Source organism: Nelumbo nucifera, chromosome 5, assembly GCF_055504915.1.
Source record: "Nelumbo nucifera cultivar China Antique chromosome 5, China Antique-T2T, whole genome shotgun sequence".
In the NCBI taxonomy this organism is placed as follows: domain Eukaryota; kingdom Viridiplantae; phylum Streptophyta; class Magnoliopsida; order Proteales; family Nelumbonaceae; genus Nelumbo; species Nelumbo nucifera.
The window spans coordinates 47,266,934-47,288,862 of record NC_142653.1 but is presented as its reverse complement, the minus strand read 5'-3'; the positions used below and the strand labels follow the sequence as shown (position 1 = coordinate 47,288,862).

The following is a 21,929-nucleotide window of genomic DNA, read 5'->3' as shown; positions in this document are numbered from 1 at the left end:
AACTTGAACAACCAGTGGAATATACCAACGAGCAAGCTACCTCAAAAAGGAAATGGTCCACATACTAGTCTCTGCCACCAAACCAACTAAAACTCTTCAGATCAGTGCCTCGATCAACAAACCACTTCAAACCTAGTTAGTAAGTTTTTCACTTGAAAATTTAGATATTTTTTCTTGGTCCATAGCGAAGATGCCTAGGATTGATCCAAAAATTATAACTAATAAGCTTAATGCCAACCCTTTAGTTAGGCCAGTAAGACAAAAGAAATACAATCTCACCCCGGAACATTAAAGGGTAGATGATGAGGAGGTCGGGAAGTTCCTTACGGCAGACTTCATTAGGAAAGTCCATTACCAGAGTTGGGTGGTCAACCCAGTTTTGGTGAAGAAGACTAATTCCAAGTGGCACATGTATGTCGACTACATCGACCTGAACAGAGCCTGCCCAAAAGACATCTTCCTGCTACCCAAGATCGATCGCTTAGTGGATGCAACCTTAGGGCATGAGTTGCTAAGTTTTTTGGACACCTATTCCAATTACAACCAGATTAGGATGGATCCTGCTAACAAAGACAAGATTGCTTTCATAACTAAGCTCGAACTATATTTTTACAAGGTCATGCCCTTTGGATTGAAAAATGCTAGGGCAACATTCCAGCGCCTTGTAAACAAAGTTTTTGAGCCGTTGATTGGTAATAAAGTAGAATGTTTTATTGATGACATGGTCGTGAAGACCTAATTTTCAAATTCTTTATTGAATGATTTAAATGATGTTTTCCAAATTTTAAGATGATATAACATGAAATTAAATCCGAATAAATGCATCTTCGGAGTCACTTTGGGTAAATTTCTAGGCTATATAGTCAACCAACATGGCATCGAGGCCAACCCCAAAAAAATAAAGGCGATCCTAGATATGAGACCACCCTAAAAAATAAAAGAAGTCTAGAGGCTAACTAGCCAGATAGCTGCCCTAAGCCACTTCATGTCTAAATCGGTAGACTGATGTCTACCCTTTTTTAAAGCTACAAAAATGGAGCAAGAACTTCGAATGGACCGAAGAGTGCCAGCTCGCTTTTGACGAGTTGAAAAGGTACTTAACTACCTCTCTAGTTTTAACCCGACCTAAAGAAGGAGATGTATTGAAGCTATACCTCTCTGCGAGTTATGAGGAAGTCAGCTCGGTACTAATCAAAGAGGTAGACTAGGTTCAACAACCCGTCTACTTTGTAAGTAAAGTGTTGTAGGATACAGAGATCAGATACCCCGACATCGAGAAGTTGGCGCATACGCTCATTGTAGCAACTTGGAAATTACACCCATACTTCCAAGCCCATACCATCGTCGTCCTTACGGATAAACCTCTGAGGCACATCCTACTTAAGCCTGAGGTGTTTGGGAGATTGACAAAGTGGTCCATTGAGCTTAACGAATATGACATTCGGTTTGGGCCACGACTAGCAATCAAAGCCCAGGTCTTGGTGGACTTCGTAGAAGAATGCACGTTCAGCACACCGACCCCTGAACTGACTAATCCCATTCATACGATGGAGGCGTCAACCAGTGCAGCATCGGTCCCAGTTAGAGTGGTACCAACCTGGGACAAGGAGTCTTGGATCCTTTGCATTGACGATTTATCCAACCAGTGGAGAAGCAATGCAGGACTGATACTATACAGCCCAAGCGAGGTGAAGCTAGAGTATGCTCTTCGGTTTGGATTCGAAGCATTGAACAACGAGGCAAAGTATGAAGCATTGATCACTGGGCTAACCTTAGCAAGGGAAGTAAAAGCAAAGCACCTCATTGTATGCAATGATTCACAACTAGTGGTCAACCAAGTCATTGACGAATGCAAAGCCCATGACCCAACTATGGCAGCTTACCTAGCCAAAGTCAAAGAGATCCTGCATAGCTTCATCTCCTACTTTAGCAGGCAAATTCCAAGGTCTGAGAACGCTAAGGGTGATGTTGTATCACGTCTAGCGAGCATGAGTGACAACACTATGCGAACTGTGTATGTAGAGGACTTACCTCAACCCAGCATTCTTGGGGGAGGCAGAAGAGTTCGCTCCTATTCCAAGCGGAACTGAGCTGGATCAACTTGCTTGCTGGTTGTCTGCTCAATGGGACCCTACTTGTAAAATGCAATGTGGCTCAAAGGGTAAAGCATCAGTTAGCCAAGTCGTCCCCATAGACAGACAGTTGTATAGGAGATCCTACATGCTCCCTTACCTACGCTACCTGCGACCCTCAAAAGTTGAGCACGTATTTCACAACACTCATGAAGGCTTGTGCGGTGGACAGTTGGGGGGCAGAGCCCTTGCACAATGTTTAAGGCAATATTATTATTGGCCCACAGTGAAGGCAGATGCACTTGAGCTCGCCAAGAAGTGTGACAAATGTCAGAGGCATGCCAATATCCACCACCAATCTGCTGCTGATTTGAAATACCTCACCAGCCTATTGCCCTTTGCATAGTGGGGAATCGACATCCTTGGTCCTTTTCTGCCAGCAACAAGGTAGAGGAGGTTGTTGGTTGTAACAGTAGATTATTTTACGAAGTGGGTGGAAGCCAAACCCCTAGTAACCATCACAGCCCGTAATATATAGAGTTCGTTCTGGAAAAAAATAGTATGCCACTTCGGACTACCCCGGGTGCTGATATTCGACAATGAGAAGCGGCATGAAGATGTTAAGTTTCAAAACTAGTGTACCAAGATGGGGATTTAGCAAAACTTCACTTCTGTGGCACACCCCCAAGCGAACAAACAAGCAGAAGTAACTAATAGGATGATACTTCGCGGGTTGGAAGCTCGCCTAGCTTGAGCAAAGGGATTGTGGGTGGATGAATTGCCTAATGTCTTTCGGGCCTATTGAACTACTATCAATACTGCGATGGGTGAGACCCCCTTCAAACTCACGTATGGCACAGAAATTGTAATTCTGACAGAGATCCAGGAACCCAAATAACAATTTGAGGCCTATGATGAAGGAACAAATGAAGATGAGCTCCATTCCATCCTAGACTTGGTAGAGGAGGTACAAGACCTGGCCTACATTCAAACCGCGGCCTACCAACAGAGAGTAGCTCGGTACTATAATGCTCGAGTGAAGAAGCAGTTGTTCCGTGTCGGCAACTTGGTTCTCTGGAAAGTTATGATATCCGAGCCTGGCATAGGTAAGCTTGGACCAAACTGGGAAGGTCCATACCGAGTAAAGTGGGTGTTTGGGGAAAGCATGTACGAGCTCGAGACTTTGGAAGGGAAGTGTGTACCTCGAGCATGGAACATTGACAACCTAAGAAGGTACTACATATGAGTTCGCGACTCCAAGGTGAAATTCCTATAAGACCATGGAACCACCAAGATGACAAGTTGGAGACAGGACTTTGAGTCACTACTAGAAGCCTAAGGGCCATGGTGCTGAAATGATAGAAAATCTCAACACTACAGTTAGTCCTAATCGCCTCTTTGGAATAGGAAAACAAGTTCCAATTGCCTCCTTGAGATGATCAGATAAGTCCTAATTGCTTACTTGGCATAGGCAGATAAGTTCCAATCGCCTTTTCGGCATGGGAAGATAAGTTTTAAGTGCCTCCTCAGCATAGGTGCGATAAGTCCTAATCACTTCTTTGGCTTGGTCAAGTGAGTAGCCCGTGCATGGAAAGGTTAGGTACATACCATACAGTGTCCATCCACCTCGGTGTACATCAACACTAGGTTATTCTTGCTTGGAGCCCAGCTTGTTAGCTTGATACTTCGGGATAACCAACACTTAGAAAAATTTTGGGATAACTAACACTCAGGAAAATTTTTTACAAACAAAAGGTTCTATGGATCATTATCTTTCATTAGAAAAAAGTTCTGAGTACATGAAAAATAAATAAATAAATAAGTAGAGAGAAGATCAACTACAACTGAGCTCAGAGGATCAGGTAAGAGGTATCAATCATCTTGGGGCTCTTCACCCCCAGTACTAGCGTCAGTGGGTTGATCAGTCTCCATAAGATTGTTGGCAGCGTTGGAGGCATCATCTTCCTCACCATTTATACAGTCTCCTTGCCGTAAAGGTCATTGCTCTCCTCCTTCTTGGAGTCGGGGTCCTTAGCTGCCAATAGGCACATCTCCTTGGTGATCTTTGACGTGGTAATAGCACTGAGGTTCAGGTGAGGAAACTCATGTCAGGTCAACCACTTGCTGAGTTTGAGGCCTTTGCGGTAGCCCGCTGTCCCAGTCTCAAAAAGTAGTTCACGTTGTTCTGCCAAAGACTTATACTCCTCGACAACCTTAATCTTTGCCTCCTCCGTTGAACAAAGTAGGACGGTCAATAATTCTAGACCTCTCTCTTAAGGGTTGCCTCACGCTCCTTCAACTCCTTCTCTACCATTAGAACAGTCAATATATCTTTTTGAGCTCATGCATCTCTTAACAATTCGTTGTTCCCACTGTGAGCCAGGTTCAGATCAGAGTGAGGCTTGCAAGATGATTCCTTTGCTTTGAGAGCCCGCTTCAAGTTCATCTCGGACTCGTAGACCAGAGCGTGGATTGAAGAGTTCACCTGAGAAGAGGAGAAACGAGACATAAGTATTGAGAAAAAATCTAAGTACAGAAAGGATGAAGGTTGGTTACATACCACATGCAATGTGTCGCCAATCTTCCTCTGAGCTATACAGCCAGTAGCTTAGCCCACCAAGTGATCTCTTCAGAGAAGACCGTGTCTTTGCTCTTAAGGAGACCAAGCTTTGAGCTCAAGACGCTCCGAGCTGGGACGTCGCTGCTCGACAGGATGACCTCTTGAGTTTGTTTGGCCTCAAAGGATGTCGTTTCCTGGGGCAATTGGCATGGGGAAGCCCTATCCTGATCCTCCTTGACTAGGTCGATTACCGAGGGATGTTCGGTGTCAACTAGAGGTTCAAAGGAGGTGGCACCAATGCTTGAAGTGGGAACCTTCTCTTGAATACGGGCTTTCTTGGAGGCCCTCTTTTTCTTCTTGCTCTTTTGCATTCCTTTGAAGACCTTGTCGGCAAAGAAGTCAGCCATGATAACGGCAACAATGCAATGAATAGTGCTAGATGCAATGTCATCGAAGCAAAACTAAATAAGAGAAAAGGTACAATAGTTAGTGACCTACTTGGAGGACTTATGCCGGCCTATGCAAGCTTCTCTTCGGTCATGAAGTTCTCAACCTTCAAGCCTTGCTATGCCCAAGCCCGAACTTCCTACCACACTTTTATATCTAGCTTAACACCGGGGTCCTAGATGGTAGGTCTCTAGTGAGTTGGAAAATGTCACCTTTTCGCATTACGAACTACGAGGTAATGCCTCTTCCAGGCCGGGACTTTGTTGGGGAGCTCCTATAACAACTTGTACCTGGGGTGTGGAGACATGTAGTAACTATGCCTATGCTCGGGTAGGACACAGGTAGAATTCTTTTTGATGGAAAGGATCGAGGAAAAAATGTCGAGGTCAAGATGTCAATTATAGTCGTGAAAAAGGGTGGTAGTACCTACAATTTTACGACTGGAGTTCGGGTGGAGTTGGTCTATGGTGATGCCAAAAAATTTGACAATCTCGACTATGAAAGGATGGATTGGAAAACGAAGGCCATTTATGAGCTGTTCCTCGAAGACCATGATCTCGTCGTGACCATTATCCCAAGGAAATTGGCCTAAGGGGATACTATAAATGAGATCATTATGAAGCCTATAGCGATCAACAAGGATAAGAGACTGTCCGTTGTCATTGTTGACGGACCGAAGCTGTCTGGCAGGCATCCTCGGCGTGAGGAGGAGGCCAATTTTCTAGAAGCTTCTCGCTCTTGCCAAGGTGAGTCTACCTCGGATGGATTGGTCCTCATCCTGTGCCAAAGTGCTCACCTCGGTAAGATGAAGCCCCACAATCTGTGCCAAGGTACACAGCTCAGCCCTAGCGAACTCACCACTCCCATCTAGAAGGCAATCTAAACTACATAATGAATAAAAAGGAACAAGCAAACTCGAAGTAAAGAGGGGTGGAATAAGGCAAATTCATTAAAGACAAAAGAAGTGAACTACCCCAGATACAAGATGTGAGCTAAAGAACAGATGTGGGACCTCAACTCTTGAATTCACTTTGAAGGATGAAGGAAAGGGGACTTGGGTCCCTCTATTTATAGCCACCATATCTGGGAACTCACGGTTCAGATCGAGGCGATCCTGTGACTCTAGTGAAAACCGTCCACACTCCCTTCAAGGAAAGATTTCGGTTGAAAGTGATCTTTGGTGTCTACGGAGTTTATAAACTGCATCAAGTCCGTGCGTCCCCAACATGTGATCTGGTTTTTTCCACTTAGCTGCATGGGTTACATCAGTTTGACCAAAAAACTAGAAGGTGAATCAAGAAGAAATCGGGCCAACCTGCTTGTGCTGACCATGAACTCCCCACACCGGGGATGCAACCCCTGGCACGGGGAGTGGATGGCAATTGATGAGGGGTAAGTTCGCCCAACCTAGCAACCGAGGTGCACGTGGATGCGATAAGCCACTAGGCTGACAACTTAGGAAGGGAGCCTTGCTCATAACTCAGGAGCTCGGAACCTTGAGCACCTCCATTAAGGGCTGAGAGGTTAAGTGTAAGACCATTTAGGATAATACCTGATGGGCTAATCTTGCACCTGCCCACAGTCCCTGGGTTTTTATAAGATGGCTTGGCCCAGGGACCACTTAATGTAAGTGTTGGGCCCATAGGGTCCATACAATGGACTCAAGGGGTTCATTGAGTTTTTCAGTGAATTCGGCTGGGCCTTGTATTAAAGGTTGGGCCGAACCCATGTGGCTGGTGTGTAGATCAATGCTTGGGTCCCACGCCATACAAAGAAGCCCAACTGGGCAGCAGATTGGAAACTAATTAAACACTGAACACTTAATGGGCCAAAAGCCCATTTCGAACTGGGCTGATATGATCACCCAAAGATGGGGCGAATCTGAGATTAATGATAGTGAAAAGGATTGGGCTTTTAACCTTATCCACTATGGGAGACCAAATTCAAATCAGATTTGAATCTGGTAACCTCCTGATAAGATCAGGAGTAAGCTAACTCTATCTGCAGATGGGATTGAGATTATCCCCTATCCAAATACTGATTTGGATTGGGATAACTCCTAATTAGGAGGTTTCTTAATCAAGAAGAAAAAGAGGAGAAACTAAGAGGGAGAAATATCAGATTTCAATCCACCCTTTGGATACACAAGGGATACCTCCTGCGAATTTGAGATCAGATCTCATACTCTCCAGAAAAGGAGAAAAAGCAGTTCAGCTTTTTCGGTTTTGGTGTTCTCCTCCTGCCATCGCCATCTGCCATTGCAAGATTGGATCTTTGCAGAAAAGAAATTCAAGAAATCCGTTCTTGACATCAGACTTGAAAGAAAGACTGAAAAGGTTATAGTGTTTAGTACTTCCAGAGGATTCTTGTGAAGGATCCAGTGTGTAGGACGCACCCTACTGGTTCTGTTCCATCTTCAGCAGGAACGGATCTTGGAGCATTCTTTGGGCGTGAACACAAACTTTGGGAGATACCTGCTTCTCCGGATCAGGTATATTCCTCCCATTTAATTTTTGGTACAGATCTGGTTTGATTAGGGTTCTAGTAGGATCCTTGAATATTGTATTCTAAATCTAGGGAATATGATTCCCAGTTGGGAGAAGGTAGGAAATTTATGAAATTCGCCCCACCCATTCCGCAACCTTTATGGCGTCCATTAGATGGATCCTACCATTCTTTCAGTGGTATCAGAGCCATTGGTTCGAATCTTGAACCAAAAGAAAATCAGATTTGACCCTGCACAGATGGATAGAAGGTGTTCTTTCAAGATTTGCGCAGATTGTTTTCTTTTTCAAGAAACTGTTTCTTGTTAAGGGCGATTGATCTGAAATTAATTTTTATTAAATCCAAAATTTATTTAGAATTGTTCTTTATTTATTTTGATTTAATGGACTGTTCGAACCTGGAGATCGCAGTGTAGATTTAGCGCAGATCGTCTGCGCACCCTTTTTCTTTTCTATTTATTTATTTCATTTAATTCGGTCTGTAAATAATTTTTTTTATTTTTAGACTGAATGTATAGGATTTGATCAAGAATGTAATTAATAGAAATAGGATTTCTGTTATTTTTCTTGATTAAAGAAGAAGGAAGAAGATGGCGGCGCTGGAGGTTTGCAGATGGAGAAATCGCTTTCTGCGATTTGCAGTTTATGAAACTGCAACTCTTGTGATTAACCTCTGTTTTGCAGGTGGTGCGAACAGTCCATAATTGTTTTGTGTTTGTTTGAAATCAAAACTATTAATTTCAGATCTTTCAATAATTAATTCTTGAATTGAAAATCAGTTTTGGACCATTTCGGACTAGATTGGACCAAAACTGTTTGGACCGAATCTGGGGTTCGAAGGGGGCTGTTTTCAGTCCAATTGTCTCACACCTTTTGTTCCAAATCTGATGTTCAATTACAGGGATTAATTCGGCCCACCTATAAAGCCCAGTTTTAAAGGTTAAAACTGCAAAAGGCCCATTATTGTGAGATAAGCTGTATGGGCCGAACTGCTTTCTGCGATTCAGCCCATACACCTAGTAGACATTAAATGTTAATGACTTGGATTTTAAATGGGCTGTCCAATGGGCTTTACAGCAGTTAATTGATTGGATCGATTCTCCCCTTACATGTGATGTTTGGATGTTTGATGTGTTGCGACCATGGGCCATAAGTACTTGACCCATGATGACTCGTTAGTGGCTCTTGCGCACACCATGGCTGAATGCACATCATTGCCATGGTGTCCCTTGAGGTCATTGGATGACCCCCTCTTTGCCTGGTGGGCCCCATAACCCTGAAAAGGGATGCATATGGAACCCCTAGCCGATTAAGGGCCACCAGAAATCTGACTTTATGAAAGTCAGTGGGAGCCACTTTGGTTTGACATAAATTAGAACTAGGGCATAATTTTGTTCCCTCCAGCAAATATGAATGCATGTGATAGGGAGATCCATATGATGGACTCTCTAAAGGCCTTCCGTCATTAGCACAATGATGGGTCCATCAGTAATGAGGAAACGCACCATAAAATTGGGCTATCCATTTGCTGTTGGATCTGTTAGAGTGTTTCATAAGATGATAGGGGCGTCATAGACCGATGTGGGAGGGGCTTCACCAAAAAATGGGAACTCTCTCACGGTACCTTGGCGTAACCTGAATATGATGGGTGTGCACTCATTGGACAAAAGGGTTTACCTGAAAACGGCTCTGAACCTTGTCTGACAGAGGCCAAAGGGAAACTCATTTGATGAGTGGATATGATCCGTCACAGAAAGGTGGTGGGGTTATGCAGCTGAAACAGTTGGCTTCACGCACCCCATGTGATTTCCCACATTTCCAAAGACATTTCGTCGTCTCCGTCACTGAGAAAGGAGGGAAATCTCAGAGATGAACAAATGGGAATGGAACATAGATTAAAAGCCATATCTATGTAGGTAACATGAATCAAACTAAGGTTGTGGACTAATGATTTTGCTGTTTTATCAGAAAATGGCAAACGGTCAATTTGCAAAGCTTCTAGACGATAACAAGCTTAAGGGCCCAAACTATGCCGACTGGTACAGAAATCTTATGCTGGTCCTAACTTCCGAAAAGTTAGACAAGGTAGTGAAAAATCCTGCCCCGGAACGTCCGGGTGATAGGGCTTCTGAGGCCCGTAGGAGGGACTACCAAGATTGGGAGGATAAGAACTCCCTAGCCCGCTGCTTTGTCATTGCCTCATTAGACAACTCAATACAGAGGCAGTTCGATCAGATCGAACTTGCCAAGGACATATTGGACAGTCTAAGGACAATGTATGAAGAGCAGAACCGTTCTACTCGACAGAAGGTCCTGAAATTGTTCATGACCGCGCAGATGACCAAAGGGCAGAAAGTTCATGACCATTGTCTTCGGATGATGGGATACATTAACGAACTTGAAGCTCTTGGATCCGGGCTAGATCTTGGCACGCAAGTGGATGCCATCCTAAATTCTTTGCCCTCTTCCTTCAATGCGTTCACTATGAACTACAATATGAATAAGCTGAATGTCAGCGTCCAGGAACTTAGCAATATGTTGCAGAGGGCCGAGGATTTACTCAAGAAGGATGAGCCTGTGGTTATGCTTGCTGAAGCTAACAAATCGGGCAAGAGAAAGAGAAAGGCAAAGAAGCCCCAGAAGAAGACTACCAAACCTAAGAAGCAGAAGAAGAACAAGGCATCTGATGTCTATCACTTCTGCAAGCAGACCGGCCACTGGAAGAGGAACTGTCCTACCTACCTGGAATCTAAGAAAGGTAATATCGAAACTTGTGTCATAGAAACTAATATGTTAGTTACTTCTGTGTCCTGGTGTGTTGACTCCGGGACTTCAACTCATGCGTGTAACTCACTGCAGGGGTTCAAAGTTAGCAGAAGGTTGAGTGAAGGTGAAGTGACACTGTTCTTGGGAACGACTGCAAGTGTTGCAGCTGCGGCAATAGGAACCGTAGAATTAGTTTTTAAAGAAGGAGTCCTTGTACTTAAAGATTGTCTTTATGTACAGAACTTGAGAAGGAATTTAATTTATGTTTCAAAATTGTGTGCTGATGGATATACTATTTATTTTAGTAATATGATTACTGTTAAACGGAATAATAAATTCATCGCATGCGGGGAACTAGAGAACGGTCTCTATGTTCTGCATCCTTCTTTGGAAACTAACTTAACCGAAACTACGTCGGTCGAAAATCCCAAGAAAAGGAATCGTGATATAGTAAGTCCCACGTGCCTTTGGCATTACCGACTAGGCCATATCGGTATTGATCGAATCACAAGGCTGGTAAAGGATGGTCCTTTGGATTTTCTAACCGTAGAAAATCTTCCCACTTGTGAACCTTGCCTTCAAGGTAAGATGTCTAAGCGGCCATTTGACGGTAAGCCTAAAAGATCTGAGGGCACACTTGACCTGATACATACTGATGTATGTGGTCCCCTGAGTGGTAGGACACGGAATCAACACGTGTACTTCATCACCTTTACAGATGATTTTTCACGATATGGTTACGTGTACCTGATGAGACATAAGTCTGAATCATTTGAAAAGTTCAAAGAGTTCAGACAAGAAGTCGAGAAACACTTAGGGAGAGAAATTAAGGCCCTTCGATCAGATCGAGGTGGCGAGTATCTCTCTGACGAATTCAGGGACTACTTAAAGGCCAGTGGGATAGTGTCGCAACTAGCTCCTCCTGCTACACCTCAACTCAACGGTGTTTCAGAGAGGAGGAATAGGACCTTGTTGGACATGGTCCGGTCGCTTCTCGTACGCTCACAATTACCCACATCCTTTTGGGGATACGCATTAGAGACTGCTATCTACGTGCTGAATCGGGTTCCAACCAAATCAGTTCCGAAAACTCCATATGAGCTTTGGACCGGAAGGAAGCCAAGTGTAAGACACTTGAAGATTTGGGGTTGTCCTGCACACGTTAAAAGAACAAGTGTGGACAAGTTGGAATCTAAACCAGCTGTTGCCTGTTTATAGGCTACCCAAAGGATTCGGTGGGTTATCTATTCTATGACCCAAGTGAGCAAAAAGTGTTCTGCAGTCGAAACGCCCAATTCTTAGAAATTGATTACATCCTGGACACCCATCGTCAGGAAATAGTTCTTGATGAGGAGAGCTCAAGAGCAGTGGGAGATGTCCCACAAAATCCAGGTAATGACCAACATAGAAGGTCCACCCGGGTATCCAAACCACCAGTCCGATATGGTTATGACTAGGATAGTTACCTGGTGGAAGCCTTGACTAGTGAAGAGGATCCCATGACTTACGCGGAAGCTATGTTAGACATAGACTCCCAAAAGTGGGTGGAGGCCATGAGAGCTGAAATGGACTCAATGGAGACCAATGGAGTCTGGACTCTAGTGGATCCGCCCTCCGGGGTAAAAGCAATTGGTTGCAAATGGATCTACAAGAGGAAGAAGGGCCCCGATGGCAGGATTGAGACCTTTAAAGCTCGTTTGGTGGCGAAAGGGTATACTTAGAAGGAAGGCATCGACTATGAGGAAACCTTTTCGCCGGTGGCCATGCTTAAATCCATTAGGATCTTACTAGCTGTAGCAGCGTACCATGACTACGAGATTTGGCAAATGGATGTCAAAACAGCGTTCCTGAATGGAGATCTTAATGAAGATATCTACATGCAGCAGCCGCAAGGCTTCATTGCTGCTGGTCAGGAACACATGGTATGTAAACTTAATAGATCCATATATGGACTTAAGCAGGCTTCTAGGAGTTGGAACATCCGTTTTGATTCTGCAGTCAAAACGTTTGACTTTGAGCAGAATCCGGATGAGCCCTGTATTTACAGGAAATCCAGTGGGGATAAGATCACCTTTTTGGTCTTGTATGTGGACGATATCCTACTCATTGGGAATGATGTAGGAATGTTGACTTCGGTCAAGGTATGGCTATCACAGCAGTTCTCCATGAAAGATCTTGGAGAAGCTTCATACATACTGGGTCTTCGACTCTATAGAGATAGATCGAAGCGGATAATTGGATTATCCCAGGCTGCTTATATTGACAAGATTGTAAAAAGATACAGCATGGAAAACTCCAAGAAAGGAAACGTTCCTTTCAGGCACGGAGTCACTCTCTCCAAGAAGATGTCTCCCAAGACTTCTGAGGAGATTGAGAGCATGAGAGACGTTCCCTATGCCTCAGCCGTAGGGAGCATCATGTATGCCATGTTGTGCACTCGCCCGGACATAGCTCAGGCGGTGAGTGTGGTAAGCAGATTCCAGGCAAACCCAGGGCAGGAGCATTGGACTGCTGTAAAGAACATACTCAAATACCTTCGAAGGACAAAAGAGTTTTGTCTAGTATTCGATGGTAGTTCACTGCAAGTTCTAGGGTATACTGATGTCGATTTCCAGTCGGATCCAGATGATAGAAAGTCTACATCTGGGTATGTTTTCACGATAGGATCGTGTGCTGTTTGTTGGAAAAGCAGCAAACAGGGGTCCACTGCAGACTCCACAACCGAGGCCGAATACATTGCCGCAAGTGAAGCTGCCAAGGAAGCCGTGTGGATGAAGAAGTTCATACACGAATTGGGAGCGATTCCATCCAGCACATCACCCATCCTGTTGTTGTGTGACAACAATGGAGCGATCGCCCAGGCTAAAGAGCCTCGGGCTCACTCGAAGTCAAAGCACATCGAGAGAAAGTACCATGTACTGTGGTAGATCGTTGGTAGAGGGGACGTCCTGATTCAGAAGGTAGCATCAGCGGATAATGTGGCAGACCAATTGACTAAGCCACTGACACAGAAGGTGTTTGATAAACACGTGGAAAGTATGGGACTCCGGCTTGTACCAGATTGGACCTAAGTGCAAGTGGGAGCTGTTAGACAGTTTATGTATGCCCTTAGCTTCAATCTGATTTGATGTACTTTTGTTATTTAGTGGAAATAAATAAAGTGCATGTCTGATTCATGTTGTTTGGTTTAATTCTGTGTAAAACCCTAAAACTGGACATTTATAGAGATTCATGTTAGTTTTAAATGTTCACAGCCGTTGGATAAGTCTGGGGAGATTTATCCTGCCAAGGCTGATGCTGGTGTGCCACCAAGTTTTGGGATGGCCTGTCTCAGCCATCAGGGTAAGACCCGAGGCATATGCAGTATGGGATTACTTGAATCCTTGAATGGGACCAGATTTCCAGTCTTGCCCTGGACCTTGGAGATAGATGGGCAAAACTGGAAAGTTACACCTGACCCCTAGACTCGATTATGACACTTCACTAGGTGCTGGATCAGGCTGCCTTTGATATGCCAATCAGTGAGATCCTTAGTGGGGATCAAAACCTGGGTATGTTGGGGCAGTTTTAGAATTCATCTGAGTGGGTGGTCATAGTGACAGAATCAGCCACTTTGTCGGACAAAGGGTAATGATCGGGAATGCACTCTCTCTGATGGAAACCAAACTGCCGGCAGTTGATTTCAATCGTAGGAATTTTGTTTTGCAAAATTAATATATTTATATATATATGTACGGTTTCAAAATGTTTGCAAATGGTTTTAATTCCCGGGATCCATGTGAGAGGAGAGTGCGGCACTGTACCTTGCAGCCGAAGGAGAGGTCCTCTCTTGTCGGGCAGTGCTTGATCATTAAGGGCTGAGAGGTTAAGTGTAAGACCATTTAGGATAATACCTGATGGGCTAATCTTGCACCTGCCCACAGTCCCTGGGTTTTTATAAGATGGCTTGGCCCAGGGACCACTTAATGTAAGTGTTGGGCCCATAGGGTCCATACGATGGACTCAAGGGGTTCATTGAGTTTTTCAGTGAATTCGGTTGGGCCTTGTATTAAAGGTTGGGCCGAACCCATGTGGCTGGTGTGTAGATCAATGCTTGGGTCCCACGCCATACAAAGAAGCCCAACTGGGCAGCAGATTGGAAACTAATTAAACACTGAACACTTAATGGGCCAAAAGCCCATTTCGAACTGGGCTGATATGATCACCCAAAGATGGGGAGAATCTGAGATTAATGTTAGTGAAAAGGATTGGGCTTTTAACCTTATCCACTCTGGGAGACCAAATTCAAATCAGATTTGAATCTGGTAACCTCCTGATAAGATCAGGAGTAAGCTAACTCTATCTGCAGAAAGGATTGAGATTATCCCCTATCCAAATACTGATTTGGATTGGGATAACTCCTAATTAGGAGGTTTCTTAATCAAGAAGAAAAAGAGGAGAAACTAAGAGGGAGAAATATCAGATTTCGAACCACCCTTTGGATACACAAGGGATACCTCCTGCGAATTTGAGATCAGATCTCATACTCTCCAGAAAAGGAGAAAAAGCAGTTCAGCTTTTTCGGTTTTGGTGTTCTCCTCCTGTCGCCGCCATCTGCCATTGCAAGATTGGATCTTTGCAGAAAAGAAAGTCAAGAAATCCGTTCTTGACATCAGTCTTGAAAGAAAGACTGAAAAGGTTACAGTGTTTAGTACTTCCAGAGGATTCTTGTGAAGGATCCAGTGTGTAGGACGCACCCTGCTGGTTCTGTTCCATCCACAGCTATGTCATCTTCAGCAGGAACGGATCTTAGAGCATTCTTTGGGCATGAACACCAACTTTGGGAGATACTGCTTCTCCGGATCAGGTATATTCCTCCCATTTAATTTTTGGTACAGATCTGGTTTGATTAGGGTTCAAGTAGGATCCTTGAATATTGTATTCTAAATCTAGGGAATATGATTCCCAGTTGGGAGAAGGTAGGAAATTTTTGAAATTCGCCCCACTCATTCCGCAACCTTTATGGCGTCCATTAGATGGATCCTACCATTCTTTCAACCTCGCCATAAAGGCACCTTAGTACCTAATCTAGTTCAGAGCCAAAGAACCGAGGTGCAAGATTGGGGCCAAAGAACCGAAGCGCCACGTAATCGACTCTAGAAGGTTCTCCAATGGACTCCGAATTCCCTGGGTTCATGGCATTCATTAATAAGGCTCATCCTCACCCCGCCCAAATCAAAGGGAATTGATAAATCTTATCAATTGGTGCATTGCTCTCCTTCGGAAATGGAACGGAGATCCCAGAGCCTTTTCGTAGGATTCACGACTAATCAACTATATAAGGGCATCAATCCTCACAGTGAAGGTACATGTGATTATTTGCTCTCTGTCACTCTAGCATTCAAGTATTCAGCTCGCATGCATAATATAGTACTGACTTAAGCATCGGAGTGACCTCATCGAGTTAGTCACCCTGGGTTCTCTGATCCATTATCTTGCAGCTTGGTCCAGCTCGCCACACAACTGGTGTTCAGATCATCTTCCAGCTAGGAGTATCCAGATCGCGCTCCATCAAATATCATAATAGTATTAAATACATATTAAATAAATATGAAATATTAAATCAGTATTAATATAATAATTTATAAATTACTTTAAAAATTAATAATCATTCGATAAATATTAAGTAATTAGATAGTAAATATTGAATAATTAACTAACTAAAAAATTGATAAAAAGTATTAAATAATTAACTAAAAAACTAAATATCAGTAATTATTAATTAATATGAAATAAACGAACAGAGGTTACTTTTCAACTTTTAAGAGGTACAAACGAAAACGAACAGAGACCTTGGGATTGTCGGCCAAACGATTTAACTATTTGGATTGTCAATTTTTATATACAGTTTTGTTTAAATGCTGATTATGGTGATTTTAATCCAGTAAAATACAAGAATAAAAGATAAAAATAATTTGGGCTGTCAGAGAGACGACGGAGCTCATTAAGGGTGAATGGGACACTACAACTGCATATTGAAAGTATCTTCTATGATTTTAATGTACAGCTGTAGTGGGAAAGGTGTTAGTACGATTCTTGTAGGTGTGGGCAGGAGATCCAGTTTCACCGAACCGTTGACTCAGCTTGACCTGTCTTAAACCCTTAGGCTCAGTTTGAAAAAATAATAAAAAATGTAATGCTTTGCACTCTACAATTTTATATTTGTACTTCTTCCAAATATCATGGTTCAGTCGGTGGGTCTCTGGAGAGGTTGAGGTTTAAGGCTTGAGGGTATGGAAATAGGTTACCCCGTTATGTAAGTAGTTTCGATTAGCGAGAGAGGGCTTCTGAATTGTCAATAATAATTTTATCTAGAATCCAGATATTGTTGCTCTTCCTTGACCAAATTAAACCCCAAAATTAAGGATGAAATTTAATTACCATAAACAAATTGAAATTTTGCAAAATCAACGTCAATTCAAAATTATGCAATTAAGTCCTATAAACAAATACAAAAATGTTTAATTTCAAAAGTTCTTTGGACTTAACGACAATAAAGTCAATTGAAGGTTGTTAATCTTGATTAATTAATTAGCTTCAAATTAAATAAATTGGGTTTTTGACGCACAATGCAGAAACTTGGAACATTATTTATAGTGATGTATATGGTCTGGTTAAACATGAATCGAGATAGAAGTATTCTGTGTCTCTCCCCTTCAGGACGCCTGTAACCCCAAGTTATTCTTCTACACATGGAATATCAGCAGATGCGGATATGCCTTTCTGTGTGACAAGGATTTGATGGCCTCACAAGTTTTACGCCTTTGGAACATGAGAAACAATGTGAAATACCTTGAAAATTTTGAGATCCGGACTCCAGTAATACTGGATTGGGCAATTCGAAACAAGACTTGCGAAGAAGCACAGAAAGGAGTGGGCAATTATGCTTGCGGAAAAAATACTTACTGCTCCAACTCAACAAATGGCCTAGGATATCTTTGCCATTGTTTAGAAGGTTACGATGGAAATCCTTACCTCCAAGATGGATGCCAAGGTATCAACTATATTTTAGTAATTCTCGATAAGATAGCATAATCGACATGACCTTTTTTTTTTCCTTCAAACATATCACATGATCTTAATTCTTACTATACATACATTTTCGCATGGAGCAAGCATATCGTCAATCCGAACAATTGATGGACCATGAGATTTCTCTGCATCAAGCCATTTGCTTATTCCAACAGTTTTCTATTTAAGATCATGTATTGGAGTTATATAAGCCATCTGAATTTTCAGTTTATATCCTAATATCTGAAAAAAATGGCCTTTGATTTGAGAAAATTGTTTTGTATGCCAAGTATCGGACTGGTCAATTGCAAACAAAACATGTGGGAAAGGAAGCTTAAATTATGCATGCGGGAAAAACACCTACTGCTCTGTCTCCAACAACAAACCTGGATATGTTTGCCATTGTATGCAAGGCTTTCATGGAAATCCTTATCTCTCCGATGGGTGCCAAGGTATGACTTCCTCTATTAATACAAAGATAAAGATCAAACATAAAAATCATTCTCACTTGGACAAACATGTTCTCTTATTATATATTTTATTTTATATTTCGTTAAAATGTTTCTTTCATTGATGAAGAGGGTATTCTACATTGTGGATGAGAAATTGGTAGGTGTTGACTGATCCACACCACACCTTATGGCATGGACTAATCCACATCACACCAAAGTCCACAGCTATTCTGAACTATGGATATGGACAAACTGTGTGGACTGGATATAGGCGTGGTGTGGACTGGTCCATACCACAGTACTTTTTGATTCCATGTATCTCTTATATATTTATGAATGATCTACACTAGCATTTTAAAAGACGACCCGAAAATGGAACCGTTCTGGCCATTGGTTTCCGGGTTGATGATCCGACCGTCCAGTTCGAACGTATGACCCATTTTGACAAATAAATTAAAAATAAAACAATAGTCAAAAACCATTGAACGGGTTGACAGTTCGGTCACCCAAGTGAACAGGTTGTTGCCTTTTTCAATGGTTTTCGTCAAAAACTAGGTTTGGGGTAAAACGGAACTGCTTGCCTAGACGGCTCCAGGGCCGAACGGTCCGACCATTTAGGTCAACAGCTGTTTGAAAACCTTGATCTACATAGTTAATCATAAATATCTAATTGTTGCATTTTATATGACAAATATATTGAAAAACTGCATCAATGAATTAATATTAACCAATAAATATTATTTTTTTATAAAACACAATAGTAAAATAATTAAAATTAAAAAAAATATTTTAAATATTTAAAAATATTATTTTATTGATAATAACATTAAAAAATTAAAAAAAATAAAAAAAAATAATTAATATTTTATTCACAGAAATATTAAAATATAAAACTGATAGGATTTCAGCCTTTCAGGAAGAATGTGACATAGGGAATAAAAAATAAAATATAGATGGACCCTAATCACGAGTTTTTGCCATAAATGAAATATTGGAGATGTGGACGGGACCTATCAACGATATAGCGTGGACCAATCCTATCCACAGCCAACCGAGCACGTATCCATCCCTTAGACCGGACCGCACCGCCGAAATGGTCAATACACTCGTATCAATAAGGTAGCCAGAAATCATGCATTTTGTAGTAATACGGTTTATGTGAAAGCAAAGAAATTAGAAAAAGATTTTAATTATTACAGTAGATATAAAATTAACGGTGATGATGATTTCACATGGGAACAGCAATGCTGAAATCGTCGTCAGATACAAGGCCTGGCTGCCAAAATAAATGTGGAGATATTGATATTCAATACCCATTTGGCCTAGTCGGAGACGATCCAACCTGTTACAAAGATGACGCATTTAAGTTGTTCTGTAACACTGCCATCTTTCCCCCAAAATTGACATTTTATGGCGATGATCGGGGGTGGGATCATAACATTCTGAATATATCTCTTGAAGGCCAACTGACAACCTCCATTTCGGGATCTGTTATATGTTACATGGGGGAAACAGAAGAGATGCAGGGCATTGCAAGTGTTCGCTATAATTTCCCAGACGCATACAGGCTCTCCGACACGAGAAATATATTCATGACCGTTGGTTGCCACACGTATGGCAGATTTTGTGACTTCAAAGGAGAGGTGTTCTATGTTAGCTGTCGGTCTTCATGCTTGAACAATAATACAACAATAACAGATTTATCTTGCAGTGGCCTTGGATGCTGCCGGGCCACGATACCAAACAATCTCAATGGTTTCTATGTATACATAGACTTTGATAAAGATGTCACAAGCACTAGGAACAGCAGTAAATGTAGGTATGCCATTCTGACCGACCAGGATTTCATTGCTTCAGAGGTGTCACACCTCTGGGAATGGGAAATGAGAAACAATGTGGAATACCTTCGAAACGTTGGAATAAGGACTTCCATAGTACTGGACTGGGCAATTCGAAACCAAACTTGCGAGGAAGCACAAAGAGATGTGGCTAGTTACGCCTGTGGGAACAACACCTATTGCACCAACTCCACTAATGGCCCCGGATATGTTTGCCATTGCCTGCAAGGTTATCAAGGGAATCCTTATCTCCCCGATGGATGCCAAGGTATGACAATTCGCTTCAATTATTCTCTAGCACATTACATGGACAAATAATTGGTGCAACTAATATTCTTAGCCACTGATATATTCAATCATACTATAAGCTGTCCAAGCTTCTAATTTTTGTTCAATAATTTCATTTAAAAAAAAAAAGCTTTATTTTGTATATGCCTAGTGTTCAACTGGTTAATTGCAAACAAGACATGTGAGAAAGGATCAATTAATTATGCATGCGGAAACAACACCTACTGCTCCAGATCTACCTCCGAAAACCCCTATGGATATATTTGCAGTTGTATGGAAGGCTACCATGGAAATCCTTATCTCTCTGACAGATGCCAAGGTATGAGCTCCTTCTAATTAAGGATCTTCTTCTGCTTCGATCAATTTGCAAAGTTTAATTGAAAATAAATTTGTTCGGCTCAGTTTAGAAGGGGTATAAATACAGTATAAATACATACAAAATAGTAAAAAATATAAGGTTTTGCACTCTCCTTCCAAATTGGTAACGACCCCATGGAGTTTAAGACCTGGTCCCAACCCGAGTTCCAACTGGCTGCCCATTGAGTGTGCATTGGGAGCATTACCTATATGTATAATGGAGAAATGTTCCTAATTCATGGTTGGGATGTAGTGTAGGGCACGTGTGAGGTGTGCTTGGGAGTCGATGCAAATTCTCTCAATACATGGTTCAACATACCATCTTATGGCGAGATGTTTCTGATGTATCTAAAGTCTGAAAAGTAAAAATATCTCTGAAAAAGCTTTGAAAGCAGTTTGTGGAAATTTTGCTTTTTCACTTTTGCAAACATATGAATATAGTGGAATTATTCAGTAATTTAAATGTTGTAATGTCTGAAGACTATGCATTTTACAAATTTAGCCCTCTAAGTTGTTATTTAAATAAAAATGATTAAACTATACAAAAAACAGTAATAAAGAATATTAATATTATAAAAATAATAAAATATTAATAAACAGTATTATTACAAATAATATAAAATAAGTATACAATATAATAATTTTAATAATTCACTAATACTAATAAATAAAAAACATTTATTAGTACGAAAGAAAATTTGATAATAATACTAATAACACCTCGGACATTGAGGGAGACCTCAGCTCAGCACCTCGAGAACTGAGGGAGACCTCAACTGGGCACCTTGTTAACTAAGGGAGACCTCAGCTTACCTCTCCTTCTAGGGAAACCTCAGCTCAACACTTCAGCAGCTAAGGGAGACCTCAATTTGGCACCTCGGCTATTAATGGAGACCTTGCCTGCTAAGGAGACCTCGGCTTGGCACCTCTACTGCTAGGGAGACTCGCAATCAAAGATCTCATGAGCCTAATCGAGTGTGTTCATAGGGTGTCACCTCAGCTATTGAGGGAGACCTTGGCTTAGCACCTCGAGAACTAAGGGAGACCTCGACTCGACACCTCGTCAACTAAGGGAGTTGACACCTCGCCAGCTAGGGAAACCTCAGTTCAACACTTCAATAGTTGAGGGGGACCTCAACTTGGAACCTCGATAGTTGAGGATGACCTCAGCTTGGCACCTTGGCAGCTAGGGAGACCTGCAATGAAACGTAGTCAAGCTTGAACTTTTGAGCTTTTGACTTGAGCCGAGGTCAAGCTCAAGTCTCTAATTGGAATAGAGCTTAAGCTCAAGCATGATAGTTTATTGCAGGGGCCCCTCTACTAGTATACTATTAAAGATAATTAAAATATTACAACTACTTTAATAAAATATTTAAACACCATAAAGTAAATACAAAATATTAAATGGGGTTTAGCAGCAAAAAAGGACAACCGACAATGAAGGAAAACAGGGGTTGGGAGATATATCATATTTTATTAATTTTTGTTTTTGTTATTTGCAAGGGGCACACCTGCTCTGCTATTCAAGCGGCGATGGTAAGAACAACGTCATTGCTCCTCCCCATCTTCCCTACACTCCATTTTCTTTCCCTCTT

The 21,929-nt window shown here is 42.0% G+C and overlaps 2 protein-coding genes across 2 annotated transcripts; both read left to right on the top strand.

Moving 5' to 3' along the window:
- Positions 1–1,547: 1,547 nt before the first annotated feature.
- On the top strand, positions 1,548–2,090 carry LOC148791531 (uncharacterized). The gene has a single exon (XM_088888216.1). It carries the CDS (start codon positions 1,548–1,550, stop codon positions 2,088–2,090), a length of 543 nt encoding a protein of 180 aa, XP_088744342.1.
- Positions 2,091–19,083: 16,993 nt separating this feature from the next.
- On the top strand, positions 19,084–20,007 carry LOC148791530 (wall-associated receptor kinase 2-like). The gene has a single exon (XM_088888215.1). The coding sequence runs from the start codon at positions 19,084–19,086 to the stop codon at positions 20,005–20,007; it is 924 nt and encodes a 307-aa protein (XP_088744341.1).
- Positions 20,008–21,929: the final 1,922 nt, after the last annotated feature.

Excerpts from the sequence above, each read along its gene's own strand:
- LOC148791530 (XM_088888215.1), top strand. The coding sequence starts at position 19,084 with ATGGGAACAGCAATGCTGAAATCGTCGTCAGATACAAGGCCTGGCTGC.
- LOC148791531 (XM_088888216.1), top strand. The coding sequence starts at position 1,548 with ATGGAGGCGTCAACCAGTGCAGCATCGGTCCCAGTTAGAGTGGTACCA.